Below are 22,986 nucleotides of genomic sequence, written 5' to 3' on the forward strand. Positions count from 1 at the left end.
AACAAGCATTTTGAAGATGTCATCTCAAAGGTTTATGTTCTTGAACAGCTAAGAGTCAGTTTAGTTAATTTGAATATGTTCAGTTAAACTTGTGCGAGATCGATTAAAAAGCATACGGAACTAATCGCATATTTTTCTCTAATCGCTCTCGCGGTCATTTGATGTAATCTCGTCATATCGCGGAAGTGGGCGCGTAACTTGAAGGGGCGTGACTTGAAGTGGGCATAACTTGAAGTCTTGCGGGGTGCAGACAGATTCTATTGGACAATCTGGTTATTATTTAAATTTGTTTGCCTGTTTGTTGATCTTTGTTTGTTTTATAAATATATCGGTTAAGCCTTTAATAAAGGAAAAACTCATTAAGCATACTCTTTCAGTTTCCTTTTGTGACAAGGTGTAAATCAATGGGTCTTGTGTAGCCTTTTAGATATAAATGTGAAAAGTAATTAGAGCTGGGATAGACGGAAAGGAGATTTCTCACGTTTATTTATTTTTGTTACATTATTTGTTACTCCCTCTTTAAATCCCCTAGACTAAAGAGGGAACGTAACACAAGCTAAGAACCAAAGTCTGTCTGTAGAAGTCCTGCAGATGACTTTGTACCTAAAAAAATAAAAAGGTATCATGTGCTTAAAGTTCTGGTGTGCTTAAAAGAGGCAAGTACTTAGTAAAACCTGTCGAATATCTGTGTCAACCTTGCGAGACAACACAAACAACCTCTATCACACCTGCAGAAGCATCACAGTGATGGATGCATGGTTAAAAGGTCCACGGATAAACAGACTGGTTCGCTGCAACAAACACAACTGACAGCCAAGCAAACTTCAATTGCTCAAGCATTTGAAAGCATCACACCCAATGACAAATCTTCACGAAGGTACAGCAAAATAACAGGTGTCATATGTTACATGGCTAAAGATATGGTGCCGGTCAACAGTATAAAAAAGGGCAAGATAGCGAGATAAGGGTGAGATATTCTCAGTAAAAGATATCACATTCCCTTTTGTACACTCTTTAATGAAGTCATCCCAAAACTGTATGATATACGCAGGAAGAAGGTTGAAGTGGAATGCACAATATATCGGCCACCATATCAGTATAGGCCAATATATGTTAATTTTTAAAGGGTTAGTTCACCCAAAAATTTAAATTCTGTCAGTAATTACTCACCCTCATGTTGTTCCAACCCCGTAAGACCTTCGTTCATCTTCGGAACACAAATTAAGATATTTTTGATGAAATCTGAGAGCTGGCTCACTCCTCCATAGACTTCTAGGTGACCGAAACTTGCTGGCCCAGAAAATGTATTAAAGAGATCGTTAATATAGTCCAAGTGACTACAGTGGCTCAATCTTAAGTATATCAAGCGACGAGAATTCTTTTTGTGAGCAAAAACAAACAAAAATAACGACTTTATTCCACTATTCATTTCCTTCTCTCTGGGCCTCGAGTTAGTTCACGTAGTGTTTTTGCGCAGCGCATCTGTGTTGTACGTCACACGCATCACACACATCACACACATGACCAGCATCGGCCAATAGTGAGCCTACGTGGTGACGTGTAACACAGACGCGCTGCGCAAAAACACTACGTGAACTAACTCGAGGCCCAGATAGAAGGAAATGAATAGTGAAATAAAGTCGTTGTTTTTTGCACACAAAAAGTATTCTTGTCGCTTGATATACTTAAGATTGAGCCACTGTAGTCACTTGGACTATATTAACGATCTCTTTAATACATTTTCTGGGCCAGCAAGTTTCGGTCACCTAGAAGTCTATGGAGGAGTGAGCCAGCTCTCAGATTTTATCAAAAATATCTTAATTTGTGTTCCGAAGATGAACGAAGGTCTTACGGGGTTGGAACAACATGAGGGTGAGTAATTACTGACAGAATTTTCATTTTTGGGTGAACTAACCCTTTAATGTGATTGTTATCCACTCGATAAGAAAATTTGGCCTATATATTGAAGCAGATAAATAATGGATAATTTCCTTCAGCTGAGACGCTTCAGTTGCTTACTGTCTGCCACGATGATTTAGAATTGCTTGAAATATGATCGAAATCACTTTAAAGAGAAAAATACGTGCAAAAATATGTGCAATGTGCAGCAGAAGTAAAGTCAAGCCACCGTTATTTATATAGTGCTTTATATAATACAGATTGTTTCAAAGCAGCTATATAGTGATAACAGGGAAATTATGCATTTCGGCTGTTGTTCAGCTAAAGTCAGTTCAGTGTTGATTCAGTTCCGTTGTAAAGATCATCAATTAATTAGGGGTGTGACGAGATCTCGTAAATTGTGATGAGATTTCTCGTCGAGGGGAAAAGCCATCTTGTGATATCACATGACAGAGCGTGAGGGTAAAATTAGCATAGAATAAGCCACAGCTATGTTTACATTACATGCCTCCACTGTTGTTTTTCTTTTTCGTTAAAGAAATAAAAAACATTTATCATGCTCTGCTCATCCAGCACGAGCTGCAGAGTAGCACACAGTGTAGCAGGAATCACAGTTCACTGATTGCGTGACGAGAGTAAGGCTAGACTGACAAAACCATGGCGGATGATTCGTTGCGCAACAGAGCCTAAATGTCGGATAAATGTCTTTTCTTGTAGAATGCGCACTTAGCACCGCCGCTCCCTATACACGGAGTACGTGCGATCACGAATTTGAGAGTGAAATTAAAACGCAAGCTCTCTGATGCGTACAAATTAGGCTATTAAACCTATCTTAGGCTGGGCTGAGTAGTTGTAACCACCTCTTAGCTCTGGTCTCTGTTTTTGTCTCTGTTTGCACTTTGAATATTGAGAGAATACTTTGATTATGGTTTCACTTATTGTTTGTACTTTTTTTTTTTTTTTTAAGACTTTTATTTGGTATTTTTGGTATTTAAACTTTTTATTTATATGTTCAATTTGTGGAAAGTAGTTCAATTAAGTCACAAACAGCCTCAATCAGAAGTTTTGGAAGCTCATAATTCAAGTACAGTAAGGTCTGAAGAGACTCAAGAGAATCATACAGGAGCCTGTTTCTCTTTCAGTCAGTCACTACGAGTTACGTCAGTGACTGACGAAATGGGGGTTTCGCTAGAGAGCCCCATCACCTTTGAGTATATGAGCCAATGGTATGAAAACACCATGGGTCTGCGGAATTTGCATTGCGAACTCCGCCCCACCACATGGGTATAAAAGGAGCCGCGAGTGCAATCTCGCATTATGTTTTTGCTTCGGAGCCGAAGCGTGTATGTGCTTCTCCTTCGCCTTCTTCAAAGCAACGAGCGCTCTTCAGTCGGTGTTAGTGTGACGGCGTGTTTCAGCAGATTCACAATCCTGCTGCTGGTCTATGCAGTGGCTTGCACGCGGCTCGTGTTTCTCCCCTGAGCTCTTTCTAAAAGAGCTGCACGGGCACATCTTTTTAAAGATGTCTTGCCCATGTGTTTCTGGTTGTGGGCGCATGGTCCATCCGCCTGACGGTCACGAGTGCTGCCTCGCGTGTTTGGGCTTTAATCACGCTCAGGCAGTGCTCGTGGATGAGTCATGTTCTCTTTGCAGGAACGTGGCCATCGTGGTGCTTAGATCAAGACTCAATGACCTCCGTGGGGGTAGATTCCCCTCTGCCACACCCCAATCTATCTCCTCCTCGAGAGGGGATACTTTGGCTGGTGGCCAGGGTGATCTGAGGGTTACGGTGTGGAACAACTCGACGAGTCTTCCTCGGCCCACGGCCCCCTCCACATCGCAAGCCGTGGAGCTTCTGGGTGAGCCTAGTTTCTTTCAGGACCCAGTGTTTCATTCGGGGATCCGGCAGATGACACCATGTCGCTCACAGCATCACAAGGCGGGCTAGATTCCTCTGGAGATGAGGATTTGGCTGCGTTGCTTCCCTCGGGAGTGTCAGCATTCACAGAGTCCGATCCAGAGCTGACGGCCATGCTTGCCCGGGCAGCTGAGAGCATCGGGTTGGAGTGGCGCCCGCCGCCCTCCCCCGAGCGCTCAAGGCTGGACAATTGGTTCCTGGAAGCGGCGCATGCTAGCGGTAGCCAGTACCTGGCCCCAGTGCCTTTCTTCCCCGAGATGCATCAGGAAGTCACCAGATCGTGAAAGTCCCTGTTGACTTCTCGTAGCCCGGCGGCTTCCTCCGCCTTCTCTGCCCTCGATGGCGTGGCGGCCAAAGGGTACACTGGGGTCCCTCCGGTGGAGCGCTCTGTTGCAATGTAGCTTTGCCCGCAGAGCGCCTCAACCTGGCGTGGTGACCCTAAGCACCCCAGACACTCCACTCAGAGCGTTGCTTCCTCCTGGGTACTAGTGCATGGCGCCTCGCTAACAGACATCTGTAGAGCTGCAGGCTGGGCGACACTTAACACATTCGTGAGATTCTACAATCTCCGTGTAGAGCCAGCGTCCTCTCGTGTACTCGCTCCCAATGGCCAGTAGCTAGGATCTGCTCTGTGTCTTCGTTTGCTGCACCCATTCCACTCCACGGACTGGATATGTGCGCTATTTTACTCAGATGTCTCCATTGACCCTGAGTTCCCTGAAGGAGGGAACGGAGACGTTACGTCCGCATGCCACTACCACTGTGCCGCTGAAACGGCCGGGGTGCACAGTCTCGGCTCCTCAGCAGGTAACAATGCAAAATTGTACTCGCTGCTCCTTTTATACCCATGCGGTGGGGCGGAGATTCAAATTCCGCAGACCCATGGTATTTTCATACCATTGGCTCATTTTCTAATACTCGAAGGTGATAGGGCTCTCTAGCGAAACCCCCATTTCGTCAGTCACTGACGTAACGTCTCAGTTCCCTCCTTTAGGGAACGAGGGTTACATATGTAACCAAGACTTTTCTCCTTCAGTTGTGGCAAAACCTTTTACAGTGCTTATATTGTTTTCTTTCAATGTATATGATAATTCATACTCAGAAAGTAGAACTGAAATGACATTCATTACAAGATGATTAGTTAAAACTTTTCAAAATGCAGCTGCTACTATTTTTCCAGTCATGAATTTTGTCATTGAGGATTTCTTAAAAATTCAGTGCAACAGTCTTGGGTTCACAAGAACAAGACATCTCGTGAGCTAAGTGTCTCGCCACACCCCTATCAATTACTAAATTAGTTAATCTCATCTATAAAACAGTTCTGCTAAAAATTATGTCATCGTTCTCACAGAACAGTATCAGTACAGTCAGATCAATATTATTGTTGAATATTAAGTGTCCCCAACTAAGCAAGACAGAGGCGACAGTGGCAAGGAACCCAAACTCACTTCTGTCATCAGGAGGTGACAGAATGGAGAAAAAAAACCTTGTGAGAAACAAGGCTCAGTCAAAAAAAAAAAAAAAAAAAAAAAAGAAGAAGATGCTTCTCCTTTGGCCAACTAACGAAACACAGTGCCATTGTGATTCAGGCTGCATCAAGTCAGAATTCAGATCGGGATTGGTAGCAGTCTGTTATATAGGTTACATAAAATTATAATGAAAACACTACTGTAAAAGAATTTTGTGAATTCTTTGTGAGTCCATGTTTTATGGAGCTTAAAATATGACAATATGATTTGAATTTGAATTGTGTAAATTTGAATTATTTACAAGTGAAATCTAACAAAATTGAATTTTAGGTGGTAGTTTAAATAGTTCTGAATTTGATTTTTTTTTAAATGAATATTGAACATTTGAAATTTAACAAATTGAAATGTTTTTATGGCAGAATTTTATAGACATGTATTTTCAAACAGCTAGTTTTTTTGTTCTGAATTCGTATACTGCAAATATTCAGTTTAAAAAAATACAGATTCAAGTTTTCAAGATGAAGAAATTCGGAACTTCAAATTCAGTTTTCTAAAATTCAAGTTCAAAAATTCAGATCTTACAGAAAGTAGGTCACAGGTCATCCACAGGGAAGAGTAACGGATCTCAGATAAGTCGAACAGAGCATTTTGGCTGCAGTGCAGTAGCTTTCTGCCGCAAACGCGGTGGTGGTTCAAGAGAATCCATGTATCTTTCGTTCAGTCGTTTTTTTATTTAATATTAAGAGTAGAAAAATGAGAAAACAGCTTGAGTATTAGATTTCTAATATTCTAGTAGCCTAATAATAGTCCGCTGCAGCAGTTGCACGGAGCTTACAAAACGCGTGTATTGCAACTATAGGCTACATTTAATTTTCTCATCAAACAACTAGACTAACGAATAGCTCGGTACAACAGCAGAGCCTAAGGGCTTTCTCTCTGTGTAGACCAGCAGTTGGTCTGAATTTGCTATAACCTATTTCCGGACTGTATAGGCTAAGTCACGTTTTATCATGAAACACGCTGTGATTTATTCCAAAGTGACTCGGGCATATATAATGCATTTAACGTTAAATAATCTAAATGTTGACTTTCAAAAGTAGGCGCGCCAAGAAGGCTATTCTCTGTATTTTGGTTCATTTTTGGTGAGCGCCAGAAAGATCTAAAGAGACAGAGACGCGCTAAAAATAATACATTTTACTGTTTCGGATGATGTCATATTATCTGTATGACTATAAATAACAGAGTATTAAGTTATTTCCCAGCACTGGAACAAATCCAAGTGATGGCGCAGGCGCATCGCGCTCTCACACAACATAGTAGGCTATCAGTTCTGGCGTTGCTTCATATCGCAGACTGCTCATTATCAAAATGAAACACAGTCAACCAAACATATAAAAAGTTATTCTGCCTAATTTAATTGGTCTGTTGTACAATATAAAGGGCAAGCTGTGCCGCACACAGTCCTACGTGTTATTCCAAACATTTCCCTTGCTGTGAAGACGCTGATTAGTCTTCTTAGGCTCTTCTGTTGTACCGAGCTATTCGTTAGTCTAGTTGTTTGATGAGAAAATTAAATGTAGCCTATAGTTGCAATACACGCGTTTTGTAAGCTCCGTGCAACTGCTGCAGCGGACTATTATTAGGCTACTAGAATATTAGAAATCTAATAGGCTACTCAAGCTGTTTTCTCATTTTTCTACTCTTAATATTAACCCTCTGGGGACCAAGCTGTTTTTGGGGTCCTTGAGATGTTCTGACATGCTCTGACATTTGTGCTTTTTTCAGTTATTTATAAACATGTTAATGGCAAAGGTGTAAATTCACTCTATATAGCACAAACAGGGCTACCATAATATGCGAGCAACGTGTATGTAGATGTTTGTATTTTTAAGAGAATAATGTTTATGCGTGGTTATTGGAAAAAATTTAAATGAAAGTTGCTGAATTAAGACCACAAAACACATATTAAATATGTGTCCACAAGACTTTTGACTAATGGATGTTGTCCCTTTCAGTTCTAGCTTCAAAATTATGTGAAAATAGTCTTGCTTTATCGTTCACAAAAAAAAATACATTGAGTTAAATGGTGTAAAACAGGTTTTGCTTGGAAAGCCAATATGCGAGGGGGAGGAGTAGTTTACACCTTAGATTACAATGTCCCACCCACTCTGCATAATGACTCTGCATAATTAGCCATTCATTCAGGTGTGACACTGACTGAGCCACAATGCAAGGACAAAAGATGTATTTAGAAGAAGACTTATATTGACCATTTAAGATTTCGCTTACATCTATCTTGTAAATATGTTTTGCTATTTTATTAAAAATGTTACAATTACAACAATAATTACAATTTCAACAATATTTCAAGTGTACTCTTTCTTTGTAAAAAAGAAAAAAGATTATAGGCCTACATTTTATCATATGTATTCATTAGTTTGAATATAGCAAATATATATATATATTCGTTATATATATATAGTTATATATATATATATATATATATATATATATATAACGTTAGATATGAGCAGAAATTGCTAAACAAAAGCTTATTTGATGTGGCAGTATATTCTACAGTAGCCTAAAAACTGTACCCAAATCTAGTCAACAAGTGACTGACTGTAACGTTGTTTTTATGAAATATTAGGGCATATAAATGCTAATTTGCAGTTTAATACGTTGCTTATACAAATACATTTTATTTCAACATATTCCAGTCGATTTTTACTCATCTCAGTAGGCTATAGCAAAGCAGTTTATTCTTTCACACACAGACGCGCGATTCATATTTAGGCTAAACAGTCTTTACAAATATGTACCCTTCATTCATCTCACAGAAAGGCGAGTCATATTATAGAAATGCGATTCATCTTTTTGCGGTTTGCATAGGCCTACACTAACGTTATTCCATAACGTTATTCCACATCAACACTTGAGAAAAGAAAACAGCCTACCTCACTCCTCAGCGGGATCTGCTCCTCATATCAGGAGATATTGCTCCTCATATCAGCACTGTTCTGAGGAAACTTTTCTCCATAAGGTAGGTTATATTATGCCTCACTCGATTGCGACGCGCTTTGTTTACAGCTGCGTTTGAATAGCACGCGCTCTCCGGGGAGTGGTCAAATTACTTTTGAATGGCTCGTAATGAGCTCGACTAGAGTCGCTCTCTTTTTATACAGATTACAGGAGCTGAGAATATTTGTTTTTTATATAAATTACTTCATTTAAAAGATGCGATCTCAAGCTTTATGCCCGTGGGTCTGTTTGCCTGTTTGACTGAATTTTCGCGGAGTTATAGATCATTTTCGAACGCGTTTCAAATGGGAGTTTACTGACAGAGAGAAGGCAAAACACTTTATTTTTATTGTGAGTATACAGAAAAAAAACAGAAACTGAACAGGATCGATTGATGTATTACACGAAAATGAAAGATCAAAATTAACAGAGCATTTAGTGTTTATTTTCATTGCTAAAAAAAAAAAACGAGCAAAACGCGCGGGCGCGTTTTTGGTCCCCAGAGGGTTAAATAAAAAAACGACTGAACGAAAGATACATGGATTCTCTTGAACCACCACCGCGTTTGCGGCAGAAAGCTACTGCACTGCAGCCAAAATGCTCTGTTCGACTTATCTGAGATCCGTTACTCTTCCCTGTGGATGACCTGTGACCTACTTTCTGTAAGATCTGAATTTTTGAACTTGAATTTTAAAAAACTGAATTTGAAGTTCCGAATTTCTTCATCTTGAAAACTTGAATCTGTATTTTTTTAAACTGAATATTTGCAGTATACGAATTCAGAACAAAAAAACTAGGTGTTTGAAAATACACGTCTATAAAATTCAGCCATAAAAACATTTCAATTTGTTAAATTTCAAATGTTCAATATTCGTTTAAAAAATCCAATTCAGAACTATTTAAACTACCACCTAAAATTCAATTTTGTTAGATTTCACTTGTAAATAATTCAAATTTACACAATTCAAATTCAAATCATATTGTCATATTTTAAGCTCCATAATGTTTTAGCGTGTTGTTATGGGAAGAGCGCATTTTGGGAACAGGAGCATTCTGACTAGCAAGTAACTTAGTTCACTTGTGCATTCGCATCATACCAGATGTCAATCATGACAACTTTATTTGAAAATAAATAGCAGAAAGTTAATGTCATTTTAAAATAAACAGTAGTGCTATTAACTGTGCTGTTTCATTTGTTTATTTTAGTGTTCGAGGATAAGTTTGTAATTGGTCTTTCTTTGATGCTGTGCAAACCACCACAACAAACCTGTAGCTCTTTTTTTTTTCAAATTGCCTTTTAAATAAATTTTGATAAAATAATAATAATAATAATAATAATAATAGCAATTTGATTTTTTTTCCTTCTAAATCGTGCAGCCCAGAGGAGAAACCATCATGTGAGGAGATCTGCCAGACAAAGGCTGACATACGCAAATACACAAAGATTAATGTACCTTCTGAGCCTCCAGTTTTACAGCGATCCAGTCAGATTTCAAAGCCACACAGAAGAAATACTCCTGTAAAGCCTCTTCACTGCGGCCGGTGCCCCTGAACGCTGTGGCCTTAATGTAGTGAGCCTGTAAAGAGAAAACATGGTAAATAAAAGTAACTTAAGCCCAACAACACAAAACAGCAATATTCCGGGCACAAGAACTATGGTGCCTACGCAACCCTGGCTTTAAGAAAACAATGCACAGTGGGCACATGTATTTAACCCTCTGGTAGTCTTTGGTTGCTAGTGACCAAACAAAATTACATGTTTAAATATTTATTTTATTTATTTATTTATTGGACTTCATCACAAGTACAAAACTTGGTGACTTCTGTCACACTTGCTATGTGAACATGCAAAAACCTTTGACACCTATGGAAAGGCTAAATGGTCCTTAAAAGGGCATATTTGTATTTTTAGAGGTCTAAAAGGCCTTCAGTTTTTCCAAACATTATTAAATATGTGACATCTTTCAAGTCAAACTCTTCAATTTTATCACTAAATTCAATTAGAATAATTGAATAATTTTACTCAGACAGCTGCATTATATGGCATTCAGATAAATTGATTTACTGAGACTGTTAAATGAAGCTCAAAGCTGGCATTAATGCATTTACACTGCAAAATTACAACTTCATAAATAATGTTATGAGATGGTCTGTGTTCATTCATTTTTCGATTTAATATTGAAAGCAGAAAAATAATTCTCTATAGGCATGGGTTCAACAACCTACGTGCCAGAGAAATATTAGCTGATTATTTCAGAAATATTAATATACCTCGCATCTGCACCCATTACCCATCAGCCTACTTCTTTGGCACTCCACTGGTTTTATTTAGCAAAATCTGTGTGGCAAAGCTCCACGACCCACTGGATAGCACGGAGATGCACATTGTAGCGAAGTGCTGTTTTGGACAAGGAAGTTGAAATATGATAAAGATATAAATTACATAATTTTTTATCAATGTCACATCTATTGTTCTGGTTGTTATTCTATTAGTTTTTAGTTTTGTTGTTGTTGTTGTTATGTTTTTTTCATAGAGATATGGCATCATATTTGTCACTATCCAACTGCCGTTTTATATCTTACACATTATTTTTTCCTCAAAATCACTGTTGTTTCAGTGATTGTCTATGCAGCACGGCACGCCTAGTCAGGGGTAATGTTAAATAGCCATTATAATACAATTTAACAACACAGGTCCAGGAAGTGCTCTCTCAGTTGCGGGAAGATCAAAACCATCAAAACCTGCCCGTGTGATGGGCAGATGATTATCGAATAGGCTTTTTTAACAACCCGTTCCTTAACAATGTCCTGGAGCAATATCTGTTGAACTCCAATTACTTTAGAAGCAGTCTTAATCAGTTTAGTAAATCTGTTTCTATTGGACAGGCTAGTACTATCAAACCATACAATGGCACAGTAAGAAATGACAGATTCGATAAAACAGTGTCATCAACATCGAACATACTTTAAAAGAGTTAATTTTCCTTAGGAAAAACATACGCTGTTGAACCTTTTTACAAATAGCGTCAGTGTTGGCATTAAAATTTAATTTGTTATCAATCACTATACCAAGATATCGATATTCGTCCACAAGCTCAATGTCCCTTCCATTTATAACAGTAGGAGAGGCTGAAATGGCAGATTTTCCAAAGTCTATAATCATGTCTTTGGTCTTTGATATATTTAGATTTAGATTACAATTTGCACACCAAGAGACAAAATCCTCCACCACAGGTCCATGAGATGTCTCTTCATTTGCTAAGAGACTCACAATCACAGTATCATCTGCAAACTTTAACAGATATCTATTGTCAAATGTGCTCCTACAATCATTCGTGTACAAAATAAAAAGCAGAGGTGAAAGAACGCACCCTTGAGGGGAACCAGTAGAAGAACATAACTTGGAAGAAAGCAAACCATTGACTCTCACACACTGAGTCCTGTTCGATAAAAAATTGACAATCCATCCTACTAAATTAAGATCAGGGTTAAATAATCGGACAAGTTTATCAGCTAACACATGTGGCCTAATTGTATTAAATGCGGATGAGAAATCAATGAAAGCTAGTCGTGCCCTTGTTTTTGGGGTCTCCAGATGCTGAACTACTAAATGTACAAGAGTAGTTATGGCATCCTCAACACCCCTCCCTGCTCTATATCTGTTTATATAATCTGAATGAAAAGAGAGAGATATCAGTCGTTCTCATCAGTCAACTCATTATCTGCTAATGTGAACACGCCCACAGAGAGCGCGCGCTATTGAAACGCAAATGATCTGAGGCGATCCATGCAAATCTGTGAACGCCCACATCAGCTCGATAAAACACATCAAGTTTAATCAGATTCATGTAGGCTACTTTACATCATTTTGCTACACTGTAAGGAATAATAATTGCATAATAGTAATATAATCCTGGAAATGTTTTACCTCAGAAGTGCTGGTTTCAGTTTCACTTCAAGGAGCAATGGATCCAGCTGAGGACTGTGAGTGCTTTATTCTTAAGTGCTTTGTTGTAATCGCAATATAGTGTATGTAAACGGCAAAAAGACTTTAAATATGACCTGTCTCTGTGTGAATGAACGGCACAGATGCACGCTGTTGTTTACTACAGGCACTTACAACATGAACACATCTAATAGTTTAGCTTTTCCCAAACTATATTGCTATACTGAGATGAGTAAAAATCGACTGAACTATGTTGAAATAAAATGTCTTTGTATAAGCAACGTATTGAACTGCAAATTAACATTTATATGCCCTATATTAATATAGCATAAAAACAATATGTTACAGACTAAATATGAATGTTTAGACAAGATTTCGTTGACTAGTTTTGGACAGACTATAGAGTTTTTCCAGTAAAAATAGACTACTGCCACATCAAATAAGCTTTTGTTTGCCAATTTCTGGCCAACACTTTTGCTGCCCAATACATTTAAATATGTTAAATATATAGTATGAGATGTTGTCAAAGATAAAGTAGGTATATTGAATTATCAACTAAAATGTTATTATAGTGTTTTTTTTTTCTAATTCAAACTAATGAATCCTTAACTTTGAAAAACGTTTGCTTTTTACAAGGAAAGATTGCACTTGAAATATTGTTAAAATTGTAATTGTTGATTTACATGTGAAAACGGTTTAATAAAATACCAAAACATATATTTACAAGGTAGATGTAAACAAAATCTTAATAGGTCAATATAAACCTTCTCATTAAATTATTTATTATTGTGTTTTATTAGTGACAAATTTGGGGAGAGGGTAAATATTCCAAAACTTTCTGAAAATACAGTATTAGAATTAAATGCACAATTACTAGAAATGTTTACCTTGGATATTATACAATTTGCATGCATACAAAATTTGTGGAAAAAGACAATTTTTTTAAAGATGTTTCCAACTCTAACTTTGAACCGATTCTGTAGAATGGCCCATACAGCCTATTTGAACAGGATTTGATTTCAGGTATCGCCGTGTACTCAAAATGTGCTTTTGAATTTTATTTATATTTGGACTATATATATATATATATATATAAACATGTAAGGCCCGCTATATTGGCCCAATTGCCGGTTCGCCAATATACGGGGAAGGAATCACGTGCTCTGTCCTCACTCATGCAAAGTATTGGTTGATTAAATTTGTTCACATTAATCATATGTATATGTATTAATCATATGTATTTACTCGTTAATACATCTGACTCCATAAATGAAAGGTTTTAATAATATCTGTGCCTCACTAAAAGTGAGTGAATGTTTGACTATTCCTTTTAACCATTAAATGAACAATGTCAAAATCAGTTAGAATAATCACATGTAACAATTTATTATGTCAGGTAAATGTATCATGCCAATTTCATAATCAATTCAAAGATAATCGATACAAAACATCAAATGCTCTGGAATAGAGAGAAGATGCAAACCCAACTTTACGGACCGATCCGAAGTACAGAAAAGGGCCCCGAACTCTCTGCTGCATCTCATTAAATAGTCAGACCTCTTTCACATGGAAACATGTGCTAACAAAAGAAATTTGCATGCAGTGGTCGCACCTTCATGGGGGTGGGTGACCATTTGCTTGAGAGACCACCTTCCTTTGTAAGTCAGTTATCCATAAACTCTTAAAACCTTATTACCTTTTATTTTACCTATCTGGATATGAGATATCTGTACCACTCACTTTGAGACATTTCAAATGACACCAAAAACATAACAGTCAATGATAAACATTCACATTAAACCATATTCTTGTGTGAGTTCTTAGTAGTTTGCGGAAGTGAGGTCGTATGGGGGAGGTCGAATGGTAATTAGCCCTTTGTCTCAGACCAGGGCCACAACCAGTATTTTCAGTCTTACAAACACATATATAAACATATATAAAACACACATATAAAACACACATATAAACACACATATAAACACACATACAGTGAGGAAAATAAGTATTTGAACACCCTGCTATTTTGCAAGTTCTCCCACTTGGAAATCATGGAGGGGGCTGAAATTGTCATCGTAGGTGCATGTCCACTGTGAGAGACATAATCGAAAAAAAAAAATCCAGAAATCACAATATATGATTTTTTAACTATTTATTTGTATGATACAGCTGCAAATAAGTATTTGAACACCTGTCTATCAGCTAGAATTCTGACCCTCAAAGACCTGTTAGTCTGCCTTTAAAATGTCCACCTCCACTCCATTTATTATCCTAAATTAGATGCACCTGTTTGAGGTCGTTAGCTGCATAAAGACACCTGTCCACCCCATACAATCAGTAAGAATCCAACTACTAACATGGCCAAGACCAAAGAGCTGTCCAAAGACACTAGAGACAAAATTGTACACCTCCACAAGGCTGGAAAGGGCTACGGGGAAATTGCCAAGCAGCTTGGTGAAAAAAGGTCCACTGTTGGAGCAATCATTAGAAAATGGAAGAAGCTAAACATGACTGTCAATCTCCCTCGGACTGGGGCTCCATGCAAGATCTCACCTCGTGGGGTCTCAATGATCCTAAGAAAGGTGAGAAATCAGCCCAGAACTACACGGGAGGAGCTGGTCAATGACCTGAAAAGAGCTGGGACCACCGTTTCCAAGGTTACTGTTAGTAATACACTAAGACGTCATGGTTTGAAATCATGCATGGCACGGAAGGTTCCCCTGCTTAAACAAGCACATGTCAAGGCCCGTCTTAAGTTTGCCAATGACCATTTGGATGATCCAGAGGAGTCATGGGAGAAAGTCATGTGGTCAGATGAGACCAAAATAGAACTTTTTGGTCATAATTCCACTAAACGTGTTTGGAGGAAGAAGAATGATGAGTACCATCCCAAGAACACCATCCCTACTGTGAAGCATGGGGGTGGTAGCATCATGCTTTGGGGGTGTTTTTCTGCACATGGGACAGGGCGACTGCACTGTATTAAGGAGAGGATGACCGGGGCCATGTATTGCGAGATTTTGGGGAACAACCTCCTTCCCTCAGTTAGAGCATTGAAGATGGGTCGAGGCTGGGTCTTCCAACATGACAATGACCCGAAGCACACAGCCAGGATAACCAAGGAGTGGCTCTGTAAGAAGCATATCAAGGTTCTGGCGTGGCCTAGCCAGTCTCCAGACCTAAACCCAATAGAGAATCTTTGGAGGGAGCTCAAACTCCGTGTTTCTCAGCGACAGCCCAGAAACCTGACTGATCTAGAGAAGATCTGTGTGGAGGAGTGGGCCAAAATCCCTCCTGCAGTGTGTGCAAACCTGGTGAAAAACTACAGGAAACGTTTGACCTCTGTAATTGCAAACAAAGGCTACTGTACCAAATATTAACATTGATTTGCTCAGGTGTTCAAATACTTATTTGCAGCTGTATCATACAAATAAATAGTTAAAAAATCATACATTGTGATTTCTGGATTTTTTTTTTTTAGATTATGTCTCTCACAGTGGACATGCACCTACGATGACAATTTCAGACCCCTCCATGATTTCCAAGTGGGAGAACTTGCAAAATAGCAGGGTGTTCAAATACTTATTTTCCTCACTGTATATACATACACATACATATACATATATATATATATTTCTTTTGTCCTCGCATTCTTGTGGTTCCCTCTCAGTAACATACCCGACTGAAAGGCTCATTATGCGAGTCATTGTCTTCTCAGGTGTGAATCAGATCATTATTCATGATCATTCACGCCCCAACGCATATTGCCTTTCTAAACAAAAAGTGTCTTACAAAGTTTAAAATCAATGTATTGTTTTATGTGAATGAGTAGGCAGGATGATTTTCACATCACTTTGAAGCAAAAACTCTAGGCAAAAACATCCATTTGTCAAAAGTCTTGTGGACACATATTTAGTATGTGTTTTGTGGCCTTATTTCAGAAACTTAATTTTGTTTTTTTCAATAACCATGCATGAACATTATTCTCTCAAAAATACAAACATGTACATATATGTTGCTCACATATTATGGTAGTCCTGTTTGTGCTGAATAGAGTGCAATGACACCTTTGCCATTAATATATTTTTATAAGTAACTGAAAAAAGCACAAATGTCAGTGCATGTCAGAACATCTCAAGGATCCAAAAAACACCTTAGACCCCTAAGGGTTAACCCCTTTCTCATCCTTCCTGTCCTTGGACTAGGAAGGCTTCCGAGGCTCAGGGTCCAGGCGTTGCGGGAACAGGAAGCGCTTAGTTGGCCGTGGGCGTCGATTGGTTTCAGCCGCTGGGCAGGGCTGAGAAACCGGCGGCGTTGGTTTGGCTGGCTGTGGGGTCAGCGCATTCCTCGGGCGATCTGAAGCCGAACTGGAGCGTTTGGGCAAGAAGTGTCGCATGGCCTGCGAAGACTTCTGTACTTCAGTGAAACGCTCAGCAAAACCCTTCACCGCGGGGCCGAAGAGACCAGCGGTAGATATAGGGGAGTCCAGGAAAGCAGTCTTGTCTGCATGCTTAATCTCTGTGAGATTGAGCCACAGGTGTTGCTCTAGTACTACCAGGCTGGCCATGCTTCTTCCAATGGCCTGGGCAGTGGTTCTCGTGGTGCATAGGGCCATGTCTGTGGCGCTGCGCAGATCCTTGAAGGCCGTGGGGTCCGGTCCAGACTCGTCCAAGGATCGGAGAAGTTTTGCCTGGAACACTTGGAGTAGGGGTGTAATGATATTCAAACCGAACCAAAAAAACATGATACACCACCCACGATACATATCGCGATACTCTCATGGCGTATCGAACACGCCCCGCCCCCTGCTACCCCGGCCCAGCCCTGGCTCAATGGACCTCATATCTTACAGTATGTGTACACAACGAATACAGCGTTGTAGCCTAACCACCTACAACATTACACCATATAATAGCAAGCCCCGTGTTTTGTTACTTTCGATAATAAGCAAGGTGTAATCTTTCAAATTCTGTCTATTTTATCACAAAATTCAAACAATAAATGCCATTTTGGCGCTCTTTGATGTGGCGTGACAGATCACTGTACTAGGCTCCTCATTTCAAGCGGCAGCGTGGTTCATACCCCTTTTGCGGCAGCGTTTTTCATACCCCTTTTCCTTGGCAGCGTCAACGGTTGAGAGTGCTGCAGAGGCTGAAGTGCATAGGCGCGCCAAGTAGGGGGCGCGCCATGACTTAGTTACTTGGTCATGTACTTCAGGGAAGAACGGCGCCGGCTGCTGGCAAAGGGGCCTGTTGGCGCCCCGGCAGAAACAACTTGTCGAGGCAGCTTTTAGTTGGCTCTTCTGCTGAAGACCAATCGAGTCCGAGCTCCTCGACGGCCCTGGCGAGAACGCGGATGAGCTCGGCGTTTGTGCTCGGGCATGAAACGCACTCACTATGCCTGTCTGAGGCATGCCGAGGGGCTCCGCATGTCGCACAGTCCGAGCGTGGCATTTGGAACAATGCCGTGAGCTCTTTAGTAGGTTCGCTTTTTTTAGAATTGCTCTTATAAAGGATATTATTCGCTGGATGGTCGCAGGGAAACGGCGAATCAGCAGATGACGGTGTTGAGTCAGGAATGCTGAATGCTGATCAGGAGGCCACCGTCCTCTGAACTGCTGCTGCAGATCGCTGCGTTCCGCTGCTGGGCTCGTCGACGGCGAGAAGGCTTCGAGCAGGAGAAAATCAGCAAAGAGGTGAGCGTCGCTGAAAGAGATTAAATCTGATTCCTATGGCGAAGTGGGCCGCTTATATAGTTAGCAGCCACACCCATTTTGGTGGGTTTCAGCATGTGCAAGGCGGGAAGCGCCCTGATAGGTTTGCACGTCCTCGCCGCTTCGCCATGGTTCGTGCAGTTCCCGCAGCCCAGCCAATCAGCACTCTATACAGCTCTGCACTGTGCTGGCTGTGCAGCTGCACTGCGTTTTAAAATAAAGGCTTCAATATTCTCGAGAAAAGGAGTTGTCCCATAGCATCTAGCAGATGCAATACGAGTGAACCATTCTCGAAATGGAACTGATCTTATTTTTTATATTTTTTTATATTCATATTTTCATTTTCATTACATTTTGTTTTAATTTACCATATGAAAACACAATAACACGAAAATGAATAAACAGCTTGAATATTCGATCTCTACATGGGTGGGAACAAAACGCCTCTTTCCACTCATTGGTCAACATCAAACTAGGGATGGGACGATTACCGGTTTCACTATAAACCACGATAAAAATGTACTGACGGTTAGTATTATCGTTTAAAATTTAATTATCATTAAAACCGTCTTTGATTATCGCGATTTTAATAACTCACTGTAAATCCTGTCCAGCCAGCAACAGCTCTGACGCAGGTGCAGCGCGCAAAGTTTTTTTTTATTCGAGAAGGAATGGCGGAAGGCAGTGACCGTGCTCTGGATATTTTTCAGCCTTTTAAGAGGACCAAATCTGAGGTGTGGTCATATTTGAGCTTTTACAAAAAGCCCACACATGGATGTGCACCGTTGACGACCGTCATTGTAAGGAAGGAAATGCCACAGAATAGAATCTTGCTTAAAAAAGTGCATAGAGCTGCTTGTTTTATTTGTTGTTTGTTGATTTTCAAATATAAAACATTTTTTTAAGTGTGAGCATCAGTTATTTTTGAACACTTTCATCTCGTTTTAACAAAACCGTGATTATATTGATAATAACGATAATTTTGGTCACTATTATCGTGATATGAAATTTTCATACCGTCCCATCCCTACATCAAACCATGCCATCATCAGTTGTTCCTCAGTTAAATGCAACAGAATAATAATCCTATGGTCCGCTGCTACAAATTGTACGGATTATAAAAGCATGTATTGCAACTACATGTCATCTCTTTCTCATTAAACAACCAGACTAACTAATGGCTTGACACAAACTGTACCAGGGCAGAGCCTAGATAGGGCTTTCTTCTGTGAAGACAAATTCACGTACGCAGCGTGAAATATTAGTTCTCTTACGAGAGGTTCTCTCTTACTGCGAGTCTTACGCTAGGGGAAAATCTCTTTTCCGCGAGATACTGAAGCCAAAAAATTATCCTTAATTTTGAAATAATGTAAAACGCGTTGCGGCAGTATGCAGACACAGGTGAGACGGCTCGCGCGCCTATTGGCTGCCCTGCGGCAACTGCAGCAGCCTATCGATAAGGCCCTATCCAATGGGGGCGCTTCGCGCCCAATACGTCACGTCCCGCCGAGACGGGCGTGGCCTAGGGCTATAAATATAGCTTCGAGAGGCTAGCTCACTGACGGTCACGGGGTTAGTTTTTTCTTTACGTTACAAGAAAGCTACCCCCGCCCATTCACGCGTCACTCACCGGCGAAAAGAAAAAGAGAGTGTTTTAGTCCCGTCGAGACCGGACTAACCTCCATTTCTCAGTTCCCTCTTAAGTTCAGGCAACTGGAAATATCAATATTGCAGTTAATTGTTGTAAATACATGCACGCCTGCAAACAAACGCCGTCACAAGACAAGTTGACGCTCGCGCTAACTGAAAACTTATGTATTCCCCCCTGTGGCTCAGTGGCGGAATCTTAGGCTTTCGTGCCAGAGACCCGTGTTCGAATCCCGTGTCTGCCGGCAGATGAAATTATGCCGTCAATGCTTTCGTTCTGTCAGTTCCCTTAAAAAGGCGACTGCAGATGTATTTTGCAGCCAACGAGCGCGTTGTACAACCCGCTCGCCTGCACCCAAACACTGTTTCTATGGCAACTCAAGCTCTTCCTAGCCAGTCTAGGGAAACGGTGTTCAAGTCCCGCTGCGGCCGGACTTCCACCAAAACTTCTCGCTCGTTCAGTTCCAGAAAATGTGACTGTTCCAGTGTATTCAGCAGAAAACAAGCCGGTTTCACAGCCCGTTTGCCTGCACACAAACCCAGATAAATCCCATAAAGAGTGTATTTTCTGGTATTCCAGCCACGGCCTATGGTGTTATGAGTGTAGTAAAATGCCCACAGCCCAGTCCTCATTCCTACACACAAGCACAGCCCGCCACACGCGGCTTGCACAAATAAAATCGACTCATGTCGATTGTGCATTAGATGTAGTGAATGTGCCCACGACCAAGTGCCCACAAACACTACACATTGCATGTCTCACGGTTTCTGTAAAAACGAAACCAACGCACATACAGTCTGCTCAAGCAGACGGTGTTTTCAGTGTTATGAGTGTGCCCGCTGTCCCGCGCCCACATTCACTCACGATCCGGCCACGGCCGATGGTGTTATGAGTGTAGTAGAAATGCTCACAACCCCAGTGTTCATTCTTACACACAAGCACAGCCCGCCAAAATACAGGGCTCGCACACATAAAATCGACTCATGTCAATTGTGCATTTAACGTAGTGTATGTGCCCACGACCCAGTGCCCACAAACACTACACACTGCATGTCCCACGGTTTCTGTAAAAACGAAACCAACACACAAACAGTCAGCTCATGCCGACGGTGTTTTCAGTGCAGTAAATGTGCCCGCTGTCCCGCGCCCACATTCACTCACGGACATGACAAGCCCCACGGGGTTCCCCCCGCTCGCTTTCCCTCGGCAACCCGCCGTAAGAGAGTCGAGCGCGGGCAGGCTGCCCGCTGTGATCAGCGCGCCCCCCGCCTCGAACGCTGCAAGCGCGATGTTTGTGTTTCAGCACACCGGAGCGCTCCGGCCGCCACCATGTCGCGGCCAGAGCCCAGATCTCATTCAACCCCTAGCTATCCATGCAAATGCATGGGCAAAGCTTCCCGGGGTATCAGAATGGGTGCTGAACATTATAAAAAGAGGCTATTCACAACAGTTCGCTCGACGTCCCCGCCGTTGCGCGGCGCGAATCGAAACCACGGTAGAAAAGGAAGTAGCACATCTACTTCGTGCCGAAATTGCGAAACTGTTGAGCAAAGGGGCCATTAGAGCCTTTATCTCAAGCTCAGAGCGAAGGGGGGCTATACAGCAGATATTTTCTGGTACCGAAAAAAGACGGGGGTCTCAGACCCATTCTAGATCTAAGACAGCTGAACAAAGCGTTTTCAAAATGCCGGTTCAGAATGCTCAAGACCAAGAAAATCCTCTCGCAAATTCGCCAGGGGGACTGGTTTGTGTCAATAGATCTGAAGGACGCGTATTTCCAAATACAAATAGCGTCACGTCACAGGCGATTTTTGAGATTCGCCTTCGAGGGCCAGGCATATCAATACACAGTCCTACCGTTTGGCCTGTCCCTAGCACCCCGTACATTCACGATGTGCATGGACGCAGCCCTCGCTCCCCTGAAACTTCGGGCTGGAAGCAATTGGCTGGTTCTAGCTCAGTCACACTCAGAGTTCATAGAACACAGAACCATTTTACTCGAAGCATCTCGAGAATCTGGGTCTTGAAGTCAATTGGGCGAAAAGTTCACTGTCTCCCAGTCAGAGAATATCTTTTCTGGGCACAGAACTGGACTCGCTGTCTATGACAGCTCAACTATCGCCGCAGCGCAGACTGGTTATTCAGCGCATGACGGAATCCTTCCGCCGCGGCGCTATAGTCCCGCTCAAAAGTTTCAAAGGATGCTGGGTCTCATGGCCGCAGCATCAGCAGTTCAGCTGGGTCTGGTTCGCATGCGCCCGCTGCAGCTCTGGCTACAAGCGCGAGTACCGCGCCGAGCGTCGACTTCTGGTCTTTTTCGCCTCAAGGTCGATCAGAAATGCATCTCAGCACTGATACCTTGGAGAGCGACCGACTGGTACCAGTCAGGTGTAAGCCTGGGGACTTCTTCGAGTGTGAAGGTGGTGTCTACGGACGCCTCCACCTCGGGATGGGGAGCGCTGCTCGAGGGCAGACCGTTCTTCGGCCAGTGGTCAGAATGGGAAAAGCTTCTGCACATAAACTGCCTGGAAATGATGGCAGTCGACAACGCGCTGAGGCGTTTTCGTCCCCAAATAGCAGGACACCACGTCTTAGTCCGCTCGGACAACATGTCAGTGGTAGCCTACATAAATCGCCAGGGAGGCATCACATCCCGAAACCTTTACAGGTTGACGGAACACCTCCTGGTATGGGCTCAGCACAATCTGCGCTCGCTCAGAGCAGCGCATGTGCCTTGCCACCTGAATGTGGGACCAGACAGACTGTTTAGGAACAATGTTCCGGCAGGGGAATGGTTTCTACATCCGCAGACAGTTCAACTGCTGTGGGAGACATTCGGCAGAGCGAAAATAGACCTGTTTGCGTCTCAGGAAAACGCTCACTGCCCAGAGTTTTTCTCCAAAAGCAGGAATGCGCTGGCCCACGTCTGGCCCCGCTGCCCACTCTATGCTTTTCCCCCCTGTCGCGCTCCTACCTCAGGTGTTAGAGCGGATCAGGGAAAACGGATGCTCAGTGCTACTAGTGGCTCCGTTCTGGAAGAACCAGGCTTGGTTCCCAGTTCTGATGCAGCTGACGAGCGCTGCCCCATGGCCAATACCAGTGAGGAGGGACCTCCTTTCTCAAGCCAGGGGCTCGATCTGGCATCCTCGCCCGGAGCTTTGGTCCCTACATGCGTGGGCCATCAACGGGTACCCACTGATCTCCCAGTGGGAGTGTTAAACACGACCATGCAGGCTAGAGCCCCCTCTACGAGACGGCTCTATTCCTCAAAATGGTCTGTGTTCTCTAGCTGGTACACAGCACGCGGCTTTTCACCCCAAGACTGTGGAGTGACGGAGGTTCTCTCCTTCCTACAAGAGCTACTGGATGAGGGCA

General features: G+C 41.8%; 1 protein-coding gene across 2 annotated transcripts in view; it reads right to left on the minus strand.

Moving 5' to 3' along the window:
- The window catches only part of lonrf2 (LON peptidase N-terminal domain and ring finger 2), a 74,943-nt gene that overhangs the window by 38,107 nt on the left and 13,850 nt on the right, over positions 1–22,986 (minus strand). For both annotated transcript variants that reach the window (XM_084394093.1, XM_084394092.1), the window contains exon 3: positions 9,762–9,884. In XM_084394093.1, the coding sequence (XP_084250219.1) occupies positions 9,762–9,884 (123 nt within the window). The remainder of the gene's footprint in view (positions 1–9,761; positions 9,885–22,986) is intronic.

The sequence above is a fragment of the Rutilus rutilus genome (assembly GCF_951802725.1).
Source record: "Rutilus rutilus genome assembly, chromosome: 2".
Lineage (NCBI taxonomy): Eukaryota > Metazoa > Chordata > Actinopteri > Cypriniformes > Leuciscidae > Rutilus > Rutilus rutilus.